Here is a 15,250-nt window from a genome sequence, read left to right on the forward strand (position 1 = left end):
TAATATCATGTACTTTCTTAGCCATTCCTGAATTGAACCTGATTGGTTAGTTCACCATGATCTAAATAATGTTCCAGTGAAGTTTCCTGCATGTCACTTTTAGTGTATAAAGAAGCATAATGTCATTTCATTATGTTAGGTCCCCAGAGTAGAATTACTTTATCCAAGGATATAGATATGTTTTGAAGTCAAATTGCTTTTCAGAAGGATTAATACCAGTTTCTGTTGATGGAAGCTTGAAATGGACTCTCCATGTGCACATTTATCATAGTGACCCTTGGGGTTCTATGCACCCTAATGGAGTGCCCCTAACCAGTTGAGAGTAAGGAGTTGACCCGCCCTGTATCCATGTAGGCCAAGAGGCAAAGCTCTCAAACCTCATCATTTGTAATTATGGGTGTCTGACCCCATAAAAGGGCTTCAGATAATGATTTGTTTCCTGCTAATTCTCTGACTAATGACAGCAAAATAAAAACTGCTGAAGGACTCTATTCTGAAAACAGAAAGCCCCAGATTTTATAAATTCTGAAATTCCACTTATCACAGATGACATGGAAATGATCAAAGTTCATGTAAGCCTAATGACTGTAGCTTTGGTTCAGGAGAAATGTCGAATGAAAATCTGGATATATCTCTAAACAGCAAGCTGGTCCAGAATGCCTGGAGAGGGTTTCTCCTTGATCACAGGGCATGCTATGGTGAATGAAATTGATTCAGAAGTGCCTAAAGCGGAATTATTAATAAGGTGTTTCCTTGGCCAAGCGTATGATCTTTTCTACAGATCTTTGGTAGAATTAACACTCATGATACCATCATGAGAGGCAAGAAATATCGTTATGGTTCAAATGAAAATAACTTGGATTCTTAATTTATATTAGCAATTAATTTCAATGAACATCGAAGTAGACAGGAAATGCGAGGGTTTTCTTTAAACTCTTCGTCTTTGATTTGGGACTTTGAGAAACTTCTCTATTATCAGAACAAAGCAGTTAGTAAATCCCTGTGGGCTAAAATAATCACTAACAGTGACAGCATTTGCAGTGCTGTTTTTCTTGCAAAAATTAAGATGGTTTGCTAAATCTTAGTGATTGATTGTGCCTATTCCTCCAGTCTTTTCTCCCCAAGTGAAACTTCTGCGCTTTTTAGATACAGCAACTTCAGCAACAGCTCTTTCTATTCCTCAAGACCCTCATCTGGACCCAGTGTGCCCCCCATGCCTTCATCATCTCTCTCACCCCCCCAGGAGGGCAGGCTAGAGAGGTGAGTCTATATGCATTGCTGATGGTTCTCTGTCTTCACGTGAGGGGAAGTGATCGGAGGAAGCGTAGCTGAAGGAAAGGGACAGATAAAAGGCAAAGTTGGAAGTGTTCCTTGACAGATGTGCTCCAAAGGCAAGAACATGTCTCCATCTTCCATGCTGTTGACCCAGCAGATATTTTATTAGAGATGATGATGTGTTGCTATTGTGCCACCTCCCAACATGCTTCCCACACAAAGTATAAAGATGTCTTCTAAAATATTTGTGTGAATGTTTTAATTCACCCCTTAAAAAATGGTTCTGATATTATGTAATCTCTACAATTTGTCTTAGACACATTAGTTTTCACCTTTGAATGATTAAATCTATGTAAGCCAGAAGGTAGTGGGACTGGGTAATTAATTAGGAGGTAAGGTCCTATAATTAATCCAGGGCTTACCAGAAGAGAAAAGAATTATAAGGGTACATGGAAGGAATTTAACTTGGCAAGACTATTAGACCACCAGAAATTCACTGATTACTCCTCCTAGAAGCCAGCGGTTGCACAAGGATGTGTTTACAAGGGAAAGGTAAGACCTGTAATTTTAGAACAATTAAAAGCAGTTACTCTTACATGGCAAGAGTGCTGATTCCATGGGTTCCAACTCGCTCCTTTGGAAGTCATTTAATCCCTGAGGGTAAAATTTCAATTATGCTAACCTTTGCCTTAGAGGGTGATTTTGGTGAGCAAATAAAAGTGTCCACATAAAGAGTGCTGTGTGAAGCCCCCTGTGTGCAGAGGGTGGTGGCACATAACTTCCAGCAACTCCTGAATCATCAGGAATCTAGGTATGAGCAGCTCACATCATTTGCCACAAATTCCAAATTTAAAGAAAGCTGGACTGGATTTTACATGCAAATCCTTTTCTGTGTATTGCAAAATATGTTTTGCTCCGTTCTGCTGTGGTGGGTGCTTTGGTCAGGTTGTGGAGCAAGTCAGGCTTTACAGTCCTGGGAAGAAGGGGTATCCAATGGGGTTTGCCTAGCTACATGTCACCATTAGTCTAAAATGGCATATCAGTCCTGTGGTGTCAGATTCTCAGGTGCCACAGCCCAGCATGGCCCTGGGCTGGGTACGCTTAGGCAAAGTTGAGTTTTGGTAATAAAGAAACCAGCTGATGACCCTGAAGATAGTCTTACCTGTCTGCAGCTCTGTCCTTCAGCCTAGAGCACTTCCTCTTGGGATTTATCAAGGCTTCCTGTAGCCCTGGAGGGATCATCTTAGAGATGACACTTGTCACATAGGTTGCAAGATTAGGGCTAAAGGAGGAAGACTGAAGTTTGACTCAGAGTACATGACGAGTCTCATTCTCACACCAGCTAGACTACCAATTCTTCTGGATCCAGAACAAGGCTATATTCATTGCTGTGTGCCCTTCAGTACATGAGGCCTGGCCATAGTAGAACTGGGGTAAGCCTGGGTTGAAGGATCTCGTGAATTTGCCATTCATTTCTTGGGAACAGTCTAGAGGTCCATTGTGTTAAGAAGTTGTAAGGACAGGAGGTCTAAGTTGTCCCCATATTTACTGAAGGCCTGAGTTTGGGGATGTTTCTCCCAGCTAAAAGGAAGCCCCAGGCTCTACCTACTTCCCAACCCCTGGAAAGCAGGCCAGATTTGAGCTGGCAGGTCCAGGACCAGATCCTAAATGATCTTGTCTGATTTCCTTCCCTGCCTGGACTGTTGGCAGTGCCTCTGCTGGGCTGGTGGTGGAGTTAAACCAGGAAGACTTGGGCTGGGTTCTGGGGGCCTTGCATACGCTGGGAGGAGGCTAGACTTAATCCTGAGACTGGGAGCTCTTCAGGTTTAGAAGCAGGAGGGGAAGACAACTCTAATTTTTCAGCAACAGAGAATGAGCCAGTAGAGTGAGGCTGCAGGAACATGGTTGTCAGGAAACCGCATCAGAGGTTGAAAGAAATGACCATGCCCAACAAGTTCTCTGAGAAGAGCAGCAGATTTGGGTGGATTTGGATGGAGAATGGGATCAGGGGAAGCAGAATGAGCGAGGGTTCAGGCTTGTGCAAGTGCATGGATGTTAGAAATAAGGAACTGAGACATACTGGAAGAAAAGCGAAGTGGGGATGGAAGTGTTTGGCCTGGGGCATGCAGGTGTGAGGAGTCTGTGATACCTAGGGAGATTTCTGTAAGCCCCAGGGTGGTGAGGGGTCTGCAGTCCTCAGCTTAAGGCAGGGACTGTGATTAAGTGCTCCAGGAGAGCGCACACCCTGAGACCAGGTCACTAGGGAACAGCAATGTCAGAAACAGCTCCTCTTCTCTTTTACAGTGCACTGTTGCTCTAGGAACTTGGTTTCCTCTGCCATCTACTGGCTACTGGCCAGTTTAGTTGCTTCTAAGAACTTCTTTCTTTCTTTACATTTGCATGTCTTTTGACCATCACCATATGCGGTTCTGAAAAATCATGTCATGCATCATTTGAAACATCAGATGCACAGTTTCATTAACACCAGGAAGCTCCTGGCTGCACCACCTCTTCTTTCTTAGCCTGTACTTTGTGACTATAAAAATAAACAAACATGAGGGCTGCTCAACTCACACCATTGCCCAGGCATATTATGTCATTTGCACTTATGAAAATACATATTTTGAAACAGTATAACTTTTTTTATTTTGACAACTGAATTCTTTATGATATGTGACTTTTTAAATTCATCTTTTAATTTTTTACAAACTGCATTTTGATTCATTGTACACAAATGGAGTACATCATTTCGTTTCTATAGTTGTACACTATGTATATTCATACCATTCCTGTAATCATGCATGTACTTAGGGAAATGATGTCTGTCTCATTCCACCATTTTTCAAACCCCCTCCCTCTCATTTCCCTCTACATAATCTAAAGTTCCCCCATTCTTCTCTCACTCCCCACTCCCTTTTCCCCCATTATATATCATTCTCCACTTATCAGGGAAAACATTTGGTCTTTGGTTTTTTGAACTTGGCTTATTTCACTTAGCATGATATTCTCCAACTCCATCCATTTATTTGCAAATGCCATAATATTATTATTCTTTATGGCTGAATAGTATTCCATTGTGTATATATACCAGAGTTTCTTTATCCATTCATCTGTTGAAGGGCATCAAGGTTGGTTTGACAATTTAGCTATTGTGAACTGAGCTGCTATAAACATTGATGTGGCTGTGTTACTGTAGTTTGCTGATTTTAAGTCCTCTGGGTATAAACTGAGGAGTGGGATAATTGGGTCAAAAGGTGTGTCCATTCCAAGTTTTCTGAGGATTCTCCATACTGCTTTCCACAGTGGCTGCACCAATTTTCAACTCCACCAGCAATGTAAAAGTGTACCTTTTTCCCCACATCCACACCAACATCCATTATTGTTTGTGTTCTTGATAACAGCCATTCTAATTGGAATAAGATGAAATCTTAGAGTTGTTTTAATTTGTATTTCCTAATTACTAGAGATGTTGAACACTTTTTCATATATTTATTAATTGCCTGTGTGCCTTCTTCTATAAAGTGTCTGTCCTGTTTCTTGACCCATTTATTGATTGGGTTCTTTGTATTTTTGGTGTAAAGTTTTATAAGTTCTTTACAAATTTTGGAGATAAGAACTCTATCTGAAGTGCATGTGGAAAAGATTGTCTCCCACTCTGTAGGTTCTCTCTTCACATTCTTGATTGTATCCTTTTCTGAGAAAAAGCTTTTTCGTTTGAGTCCATCCCATTTATTGATTCTTGCTTTGATTTTCTTGTGCTTTGGGAGTCTTGTTGAGGAAGTCTGATCCTAAGCCAACTCATTGAAGATGTGGGCCTACTTTGTCTTCTATTAGATGCAGGGTTTCTGGTCTAATTGCTATGTCTTTGATCCATTTTGAGTTGAGTTTTATGCAGGGTGAGAGAGAGAGAGAGGTTTAATTTCATCTTACTGCATATGGATTTCCAGTTTTGCCAGCACTGTTGAACAGGCTATCTTTTCTCCATTGTATGTTTTTGGCTCCTTTGTCTAGTATAAGGTGACTGTATTTATGTGGTTTTGTCTCTGTGCCTTCTATTCTGTACCTTTGGTCTGTCTGCCTATTTTGGTGCAAATATCATGCTGTTTTTGTTACTATTGCTCTGCAGTATAGTTTAATGTCTGGTATTGTGATACCTCCTGTTTTACTTTTTCTACTCAGGATTGTTTTGGCTATTCGAGGTCTCTTGTTCTTCAAGATGAAGTTCATGATTGATTTCTCTATTTCTATGAGGAATGTCATTGGAATTTTAACTGGAATTGCATTGACTCTGTATAGTGCCTTTGGTAGAATGGCCATTTTGACAATGTTAATTCTGCCTATCCAAGAACATGGGAAATCTTTCCATCTTTGAGGTTTTCTTCAATTTGTTTCTTTAATGTTCTGTAGTTTTCATTGTAGAGGTCTTTCACCTCTTTTGTTAGATTAATTTCCAAGTATTTTTTTTTTTTTTTTTGAGGCAACTGAGAATGGAGTAGTTTTCCTAATTTCTCCTTCAGAGGATTCATCACTTATGAACAGAAATGCATTAGGTTTATACATATTGATTTATATCCTGCTACTTTGCTGAATTCACTTATTAGTTCTAGAAGTTTTCTAGTGGAGTTTTTTGGATATTCTAAATATAGGATCATGTCATCAGCAAATAGTGACAGATTTAGTTCTTCTTTTCCTTTTTGTATCCCTTTAATTTCTTTGGTCTGTCTAATTGCTCTGGCAAGTGTTTCAAGGACAATGTTAAATAGAAGTGGTGAAAGAGGGCATCCCTGTCTTGTTCCAGTTTTTAGAGGAAACACTTCTAGATTTTCTCTATTAAAAATGATGTTGGCTGTGGTCTTAGCGTAGATAGCCTTTACAATGTTAAAGTATGTTCCTACTATTCCTATTTTTTCTAGTGTTTTAAGCATGAAGGGGTGCTGTATTTTATCAAATGCTTTCTCAGCATCTATTGAAATAATCATGTGATTCTTAACTTTAAGGCTATTAATGTGATGAATTACATTTATTGATTTCCGGATATTGAACCAACCTTGCATCCCTGGGATAAACCCCACTTGATCATGATGCACTATCTTTTTAATATATTTTTGTATGCGATTTGCCAGTATTTTGTTAAGGATTTTTGCATCTATGTTCATCAGGGATGTTGGTCTAAAGTTTTCTTTCCTTGATGTGTCTTTGTCTGTTTTTGGTATCAGAGTGATACTAGCCTCATAGAATGAATTTGGAAGGGTTTCCTCCTTTTCTATTTCCTGAAATACTTTGAGGAGTATTGGTATCAGTTCTTTTTTAAAGGTCTTGTAGAATTCGGCTAAGAATCCACCTGGTCCTGGGCTTTTCTTGGTTGGTAGGCTTTTGATGGCTTCTTCTATTTTGGTGCTTGAAATTGATCTGTTTAGATTGTGTACATCTTCCTGATTCAGTTTGGGGGGATCATTATGTCTCTAAAAATTTGTCAATGTCTTCAATATTTTCTATTTTGTTGGATTATAGATTTTCAAAGTAGCTTCTAATTATGTTATGCATTTCAATGGTATCTTTCATGATCTTTCCTTTTTCATCATGAATTCTAGTAATTTGAGTTTTCTCTCTCCTTCTCTTTGTTAGTGTGGCTAGGGGTTTATCAATTTTGTTTACTTTTTCAAAGAACCAACTTTTTGTTTTGTCAATTTTTTGAATTGTTTCTCTTATTTCCATTTCATTGATTTTGGCTCTGATTTTAATTATTTCCTGTTTTCTACTGTATTTGGTGTTGATCTGTTCTTTTTCTAGGGCTTTGAGATGTAATGTTAGGTCATTTAGTTGTTGACTTTTTATTTTTTTAATGTATGAGCTCAATGCAATGAACTTTCCTCTTAGTACTACTTTCAGAGTGTCTCAGAGATTTTGATGTTGTGTCGTTGTTCTCATTTACCTCTAAGAAATTTTTTATTTCTTCCCTGATGTCTTCTGTTATCATTGCATCATTCAATAGCATTTTATTTAGTCTCCAGGTGTAGGAGTAGTTTTTGTTTGTTATTTATCATTCATTTCTGATTGCATTCCATTATGGTCTGATAGGATACAGGGTAGTATCTCTATTTTTTTGTATTTACTAATGGCTTCTTTGTGGCATAGCATATGCATATGATCTGTTTTGGAGAAGGATCCATGAGCTGCTGAGAAGAAAGTATATTCACTCAATGATGGATGAAATACTCTGTAAATATCCATTAAGTCTATATCATTGATTGTATTATTTAGTTCTATAGTTTCTTTGTTCAGTTTTTGTTTGGAGGATCTATCCAGTGGTGAGAGCAGTGTGTTAAAGTCCCCCACTATTAATGTGTTTTGGTCTATTTGATTCTTAAAATTGAGAAGGGTTTGTTTGATATACATAGATGCTCCATTGCTCGGGGCATAAATATTTAAAGTTATTATGTCTTGCTGTTTTATGCTTCCCTTAAGCAGGATGAAATGTCCTTCTTTATCCCTTCTGACTTAACTTAGGTTTGAAGTCCATTTTATCTGATATGAGGATGGAGACCCCTGCTTTTTTACTGGATCCATGTGAATGGTATGTTTTTCCCCATCCTTCCACCTTTAGTCTGTGGATGTCTTTTTCTATGAGATGAGTCTTTTGAAGGCAGCATATTGTTGGAGCTTTCTTTTTAATCCAATCTGCCAGTTTGTCTTTTGATTATTGAGTTTAGGCCATTGACATTCAGGGTTATTATTGTGATATGATTTGTATTCCTGGTCATTTTGGCTTAGTTTTGGTTTTTTACTTGTCCTTTGATTGGCTTTTCCTTTAGGGTAGTTCCTCCCTATGCTGATTTGTATTGTTGCTTTTCACTTCCTCCTTGGAAACATTTTGCTGAGAATGTTCTGCAGGGCAGGCTTTCTATTTGTAAATTCTTTTAACTTTTGTTTATCATGGAAAGATTTTATTTCATTGTCAAATCTGAAGGTTAGTTTTGCTGGGTATAGGATTCTGTGTTCTTTCAGAGCTTGAACTATATTGTTGCAGGCCCTTGCTTTTAGAGTCTGGACTGAGAAATATGCTGGTATCCATATTGGTTTCCCCTTATATGTAATCTGACACTTTTCTCTTGCAGCCTTTAGAATCTTCTCTTTATTTTGTATATGAGGTATTTTCATTATAATGTGTCTTGGTGTGGATCTGTTGTAATTTTGTGCACCTGCTATTCTGTAAGCCTCTTGTATTTGAGTTTCCATTTTATTTTTCAGGTTTGGGAAATTTTCTGATTTTATTTTGTTGAACAGGTTGTTCATGCCTTTGGTTTTTTTCTCTGTGCCTTCCTCAATCCCAATAATTCTTAAATTTGGTCTTTTCATGATATCCCATAATTCTTGGAGGTTCAGTTCATGACTTCCTAACATCTTCTCAGTTTGTTCAACTTTATTTTCAAGATCAAATATTTTGTCTGAGATTCTGTCTTCCACTTCATTCTGTTGGTGATGCTTTCTATTGAGTTTTAATTTGGTTTATTGTTTCTTTCATTTCAAGTATTTCTGTTTGTTTTTTTGTCAGAAGCTCTATCTCTCTATTGAAGTGTTCTTTTGCTTCCTGCATTTGCTCTTTTAACTGCTTACTAGTATGGCCATGCATTGCCTGCATTTGCTCTCTTATCTTGTGTTTTGCTTCATGGATCATTTTAATTATGTAGATTCTAAACTCTTTTTCTGTCATTTCTACTGCCATGCTGTCATTGGATTCTACCACAATAGCATCTTGGTTTGTTAGGGACACTTTCTTCCACTGTTTTTTCATATTGTTTCCATATATTCCCCTCTAGCAGTGAAGATCAGGGATACTGAAGTTTTCCCCCCTGCACGTTTATTATGACCCTGCAGTTTTCTATACCTCTCCATTGAAGGGGAGATCAATACCAGTAGCACCCAATACAGAGAAAATGTAACCCTGAACCAGATAGCCCCTATAAAGACTTTAGCATTATTGTAATGAACAGGATGAGTTTGATTACTATTTACAGTGTTTCTAGTTGTGAACAAGAGGATGGGGAAGGGTGTAGGATGTAAGTGAGTAATTAGAGGTACTTGTCAAAGGGCCTCCAGTCTCCTGTAGGTGTCTCAGGAAGGGAGCCCCCTTCCAATGATGATGGCTACACCCTCAGGAATAATTCAAAATGCCTGCACCAGCCTCCAAAGAAGCTGGGGAGCCCCAGCGAGGGTGTGCTGAGTCAGCACAGAGGCTGGCACAGCGTCCCTCAGCAGTAGGGGGGCAGGCGGGCAGGCTCAGCTACCAACCTCCGTCCTAGGTGTAGGGGTGGGCTTGGGGGCTCAGCGCCAGGTCTGTCTGTGGTGGGGGATGGGCTCAGCTCCTGGGACTGACCTCAGTATGGGGGAGTGGGCTCAGGCCGGTGTCTATGTGACTATTTTTACTGAGGTATATACTCAGCAGAACTTGTAAGAAGTTTTATTTTTTTTTTTTGAGATGTTTTATAAACCCATATATTATTGAAACCCATAGGAAGACTCTTAACAAAGATACCGAAATATTATAGACAGTAGTTGCATATTTTTGCATAAAGAACCCACATCTCCTATCAGCACACCCTAACTAGTGAACAGCACCAGAGTCCTGCAGAGTACTAGACTTTTACAACTCTATTGCCTTGATTTGGAAACACAAGGAAGTGTCCTAGGAAGATCAGGTCAACTAAACAACCCCTTCAGGCCCCTGTGGCCATTTGGAAATGCAACTGCTGCATCATCAGGAGCTTAGAGTTTTCCATTTATACCAAAAGTGTTAATATGTTGGATGTTAATAAAAATTGGAATGATAAATTGACTGAGAAAGAAATACTGAAGAAAAAAAATACACAAATTAAGGCAAGGCAGGAGTATTAAAATGAATCCATCTCCAGTTCTCCCATTATAGCTTCATTTAAAGGGCTCTCTTTCAGAAACAGAGCATTGCATTACTGTTCATAAAACTGTGCCAAAACAAAACAAAAAACTATTTACAAAGACCCCAGGGATACAGTATGCAACTGTTTAATGAATGCAAACTTTACAAATGTTTCAACTTTGAAAATGTACTTCTTGAACAAAGAAGTTCTAAATATTTTCCCTTTGAAGGACAACAAAATCACCAGAATATGTGAACCATTCATTTCAAATTTTCAAATGAACAAACACACAAACAATAATCACACCACAAGCAAGTTTGCCACCTCAGGGAAGGCAGAGGGCTTCTCTTCCCATCTGTGCAGTGACGTCTCCATCTTGTGGGCCTTTGTAGAAACGGAGGCTGGAGGCTTGCTCCGCGGTGTTGACTTTGAATGAGTCTGGGCCCTCAAGGGAATAAGTCCAGGGTCTGTGATGATGGTGCATTGCACAATCAGTCCTTGTGCTGGCACTGGGCAGTCCACTGAGAATGAGACGTGTCCAGAACTGCTCGGTGAGAGGATGACGGAGGATCTGTGGGCCCAGATTGCAGGGAAGGCTTCCCTATGGGCATGCTAAGCTAAAACCTGAAGGATCAGATGTACCTTAAGTATTCATTCTGTTCTTTCCACTTATAATAGTGTCATTGCTTATTATAAACCACAGTCCCTGCCTGTTTTACAGATTAATGTCCAGAGCCCTCAAAAGAGGTAGAAAATGACCTGGCCCATATAGATGTCCCAACAGAGTTTTTCCTTCTTCCTAGATTATAAGAATTATTAGTAATGACATTCCCCTGGAGAGTAACAATGAATAAGAAAGAATAGGTTGTGACATTTTGTGGTAGGTATATATATGTGTGGTCAGAAAACTTAACATGAGGTCTGCATGCTTAATTCTTAAGTACACAGTATTTTGTTAACTATAGGCAGCAAATCACTTACTTACTCATCTTATATAACTCATCTTATATAACCAACTGTATACCCATTGAACAGTGATTTCCCCCTTTTTACAGTCCCCTGGAGATGACCATTCTATCGTCTACTATATTTTTGGTGTTTTAGATGCCTCACATGAGAGGAATCATGCAGTATTTGTCGTTCTGTGACTGTTTACTACTCGTAGTACAACATCCCTTTATGTTATCACAAATGATAGTATTTCCTCTTCCTTAAAGTCTGAGTAAAGTCTGAGTCTCATTGTATGTCTATATTACATTCCCTTTATTCACTCATTGGTTGATGGAGTGTCCTTATCTTGGCTCTTATAATTGTTTCTATAATGAAACATGGGAGTTAACAATCTTTCCATATCCTAAATTTTTGGGGGTAGTACCTCCCCAGATCCTTATAGTTTTGATATAAGGTCTTGCCCAGTTGTTGATGCTGACCTCGAACTTGTGATCTTCCTGCCTCAGCCTTCCGACTCACTGGGATTACACGCGTGCATCACCACACTCAGCTCAATTTTTTTGAATATATGTTCCCAGAAGTGAGATTACTGGATCATAAAAAAAAAAAGAAAGAAAGAAAAAGGAAACAATTTTAAAATTTATTTTTCTATGGCTTTATACATACAAAGAATAAAATTGGAAAGGTGAGAGTGGAAGTACAGTGAAAGGGGAACTCCCTCTTACCCCTGCAGAAGTGACTTTTCATGTTCACTTCCAGAGTTGTTGTGTTTACATAAGCTTGTAGATGTTTAATATAGTTTTGCTCAGTAATGCACTGTGCAAACTTTTCTGCATCTTGATTTTTTACGGAAAATGCTGTCTCAGTTCTCCTTCCACAGCAATATTTGTAGTTGTTGTTTTTTTGTTTGTTTGTTGTGTCTTGTGTTTTTTAATGGCCACAGAGTACTTGTTGGTCTTTATGCTACTCTACCTGCTTAAGCTGATCTACATCCTGGACCCACACATTTTGTTACGGTGCATGACTTTGCATTGTAATGCCTGCACATGTGTCCTTTTGCACATAGGTGATTATGGATTCAGGAAATGAGAATGATGACACATTTTAAATTTTGATTTTTGCCAAATTGCTTTTCATAAAGATCAAACCAATTTTGATTCTCATCAGCAGTGTGTGAGTGAGCTTATTTCCCTACACCCTTGCCAAAAGGTTATTAAATTTTAAATTTTTGTAGAGTAGTAATGAAAAGTTGTGTGTCAGTAAAATTTTAATTTGCATGTTTTCAGGACACTTTTATATTTCCTTTCCTATTTTTGGTACATAGTCATTGAGGTGTTTTTTCCTTATTGAATTGTAGCAGTTTATAAAATGTGAAAGGAGAAGCAATTATTTTCATCAGTCATTGGTGTTTACATTTGTGGAGTTTTTAAAATAGAAAAAAATATCTGTTTTGCAAATTAAATTTGTTAATTTTTCCTACCTTCAGGGTTTTGTGTTCCTGCTGAAGAAAGCCACTAATCCCATGGTTTCTTTTAGCACTTGGAGTGCTGTTTTTCACATCTAAATTTTTTTCTATTTGGAAATTATTTTGGCAAACTGTGTGAGGGAGGGGCCCAACTTCACATCTTCACTTGTTCTGATACCCTTTATTGAATAATCCACCATTTCCCTACTGATTGGTTATATACCAGCAGGTGTGCCACTGGTCATATGTCTGAGTGTTCCAGCTGTTGCCTTAGGAACATCGTCCCATCTTTCCTGCTGTGCATCTTCCCTAATCAACCACCCTATGCTACCAGGAACTCTCCTTCCTTCCACTGTTTGTCTCCATTTCCTTAGTAGTTATTGAAGCATGACTGTGTCATGCTATCTTGAAACAGTCCTGTTATCATTTTTGTTGTTGGTTGTTTTGAAGTTTTGTACAGTAATTGACAGATCTGGAATAAAGAGCACATTTTGGGACACAAGGATCAAGCATCTGGGACTAGAATAGGGGGGGCCTGATGTGCTAAGCAGTAGTTTCTCCTTCCAGCTCAAACTTCCCCTTATTGTAATCTTACTTCTTATGACCCACTTGAATACCTGCCTCCACCACTTGGATGATGATTCCTCCCTCTGAATGTTTCTGTGCCTTTCCTCCCTGCTCTTCCAGAGTTTACCTGCTGAACTTGCCTTTGACAATTGCCCTGCGTGTAACTCGCTGCTGCTTGTGTCTTCCTCTCCTAATTGCCTCCTCCACGTGGACCATCTGTTCTGTGTGGACCTGGATGCTTCATCCTTCCTTCATTGCCAACTTTGACTTTGGCTATTTCCAGTTGTGACCTTGCTGTATCTACATGTGCCTTAATGTTCAATGTTCTCCTGAAAGTTTAGTTTTGGAGCACTGCTCTTTGCAGACATGTGATCTGTGTGCTTTTCTGGATCCCAGATATTTGATGGGTGTTTTATCACTTGCAAAAAAATTGTTCCAATGGAGTCCAGAGCCCCACAGTCCAAAGGGACACTTGTTTAAAAAATTTAAATTGGTCCATCAAAGTAGGTTAAAAAAGCAAACTAAACATCATTGAGAAATTCTGAAGAAATTCCCAAATAGCACATAAAGCAGGATAAAAGATATGACCTTTCTATACCATGGCAGTTAATGGCACCCTATCATTACCAATAGGAAATAAAAGGTACCAGCACAGCCTGACTCCCTACCATTCTAACGAAGAAGCTGGGTGCACCCTGTGCTGTGCAGCTGCGGGCTTCCTACTTGCCTGATGCTAGCTCCTGATAGCAATCTTGTTACAAACAATCAAAGCCCCTGTAAGGCAAAATGTGGTCCTAATTAATTGATTGTGTTACGTCCAAAGTGCACAAGAGGAGGAAAGCAGGTCCTCTTGTCAGAGAAAGTTTACATAAGGTCTGGCTCCTGCTGGCAGCTTCATGTTTGATTCTGGGCACTGGAGGACCTGGACTTTGCATTAGCTCCTCTGCCCTGCCTTAGGACTCTGGGTCCTCAACAGATGCTAGAGATTCTTTCTTCCACATCTGTTTGAGATATGACTCCTTATCATTTCTTCCAGCCTAGATTTAGTTCAAGATCTACATTATGCCTGGACTATACATTGTGGTGATACATGTCACATGTCCTTTCTGAACTTTGGATCTGAGCAGGTGACTCTTCCTGCTTAGAAACTGATTAAGGTCACAACATAGAAGCTCTCCTGTTTGTCCTGCAGGCCCCTTCCAGCTTCACTAGCATGCCCTAACTGTACGCAAACCCCATACCCATTCTCCCATGCCATGGACATACCAGGCTGTCCTGAGTTCCCTGTTACGTTTGCTCTGTCTCACCTCTCTCCTTTCTTTATTTGATTCCTCTTCATTCTCCAAGACCTGAATAGGTGACATCTGCTCTGAGGAACTCTGATTGCCCAGACAAAATTATGACACACACTTTGATTCATACACCTCTGTTCTGGTTCTCAGTCCTTGGAGTCATTGTGTGTTTATCCATGTGTTTCTCAAGTGGAGCTCAGAGAGAAGAATGGGGAACTTTAGATTATGTAGGGAAATGAGAAGGAGGGGATTATAAAAATGGTGGACTGAGACAGACATCATTACCCTATGTACATGTATGATTACATGAATGGTATGAATCTACATGGTGCACAACCATAGAAATGAAATGATGTACCCCATTTGTGTACAATGAATCAAAATGCAGTCTGTAAAAAATTAAAAGATAAATAAAAAAATAAAGTGGGGCTCACCCTTTGGTCTGAGATGTATACCTGGGACCTACAAAGTCATGGGATGCAATGGTTTATCTTTCTGACCTGGCCATATTATTAGAAGATTCAGAGATGATATTAAGAGAAGCAGGTCTGTACCCTGGAGAATCCAGTATTCACACAGATTTTAAAGATGTAGGTTTTTGTGTTTGCAGGGGGTGTTTTGTGCTGTGCTGGTGTTCTTGGTCTTCTGCCTTTCGGGCTTCTTCACTCTTATGCAGCACCCATTTCTGTGTTTCCTTTGTCTCCCCCATTGAGGCTAGGAGACTCTTTAGGAGCAACTGTGCCTTGCCATCTTCAGGGTCCCTAACAGTCAGCTTCTCTGCTGCTTTGTCACATAACAAATGCACA

General features: G+C 39.3%; 1 protein-coding gene across 1 annotated transcript in view; it reads left to right on the plus strand.

Annotated features, from left to right (window-relative positions):
* Fhod3 (formin homology 2 domain containing 3) overlaps positions 1 to 15,250 on the plus strand; it is a 472,090-nt gene that overhangs the window by 348,679 nt on the left and 108,161 nt on the right. Inside the window, 1 exon segment of the mRNA XM_047526634.1 lies at positions 1,147 to 1,260. Coding sequence (XP_047382590.1) covers positions 1,147 to 1,260 — 114 coding nt within the window.

This window comes from Sciurus carolinensis, chromosome 15, assembly GCF_902686445.1.
Source record: "Sciurus carolinensis chromosome 15, mSciCar1.2, whole genome shotgun sequence".
Classification (NCBI taxonomy): domain Eukaryota; kingdom Metazoa; phylum Chordata; class Mammalia; order Rodentia; family Sciuridae; genus Sciurus; species Sciurus carolinensis.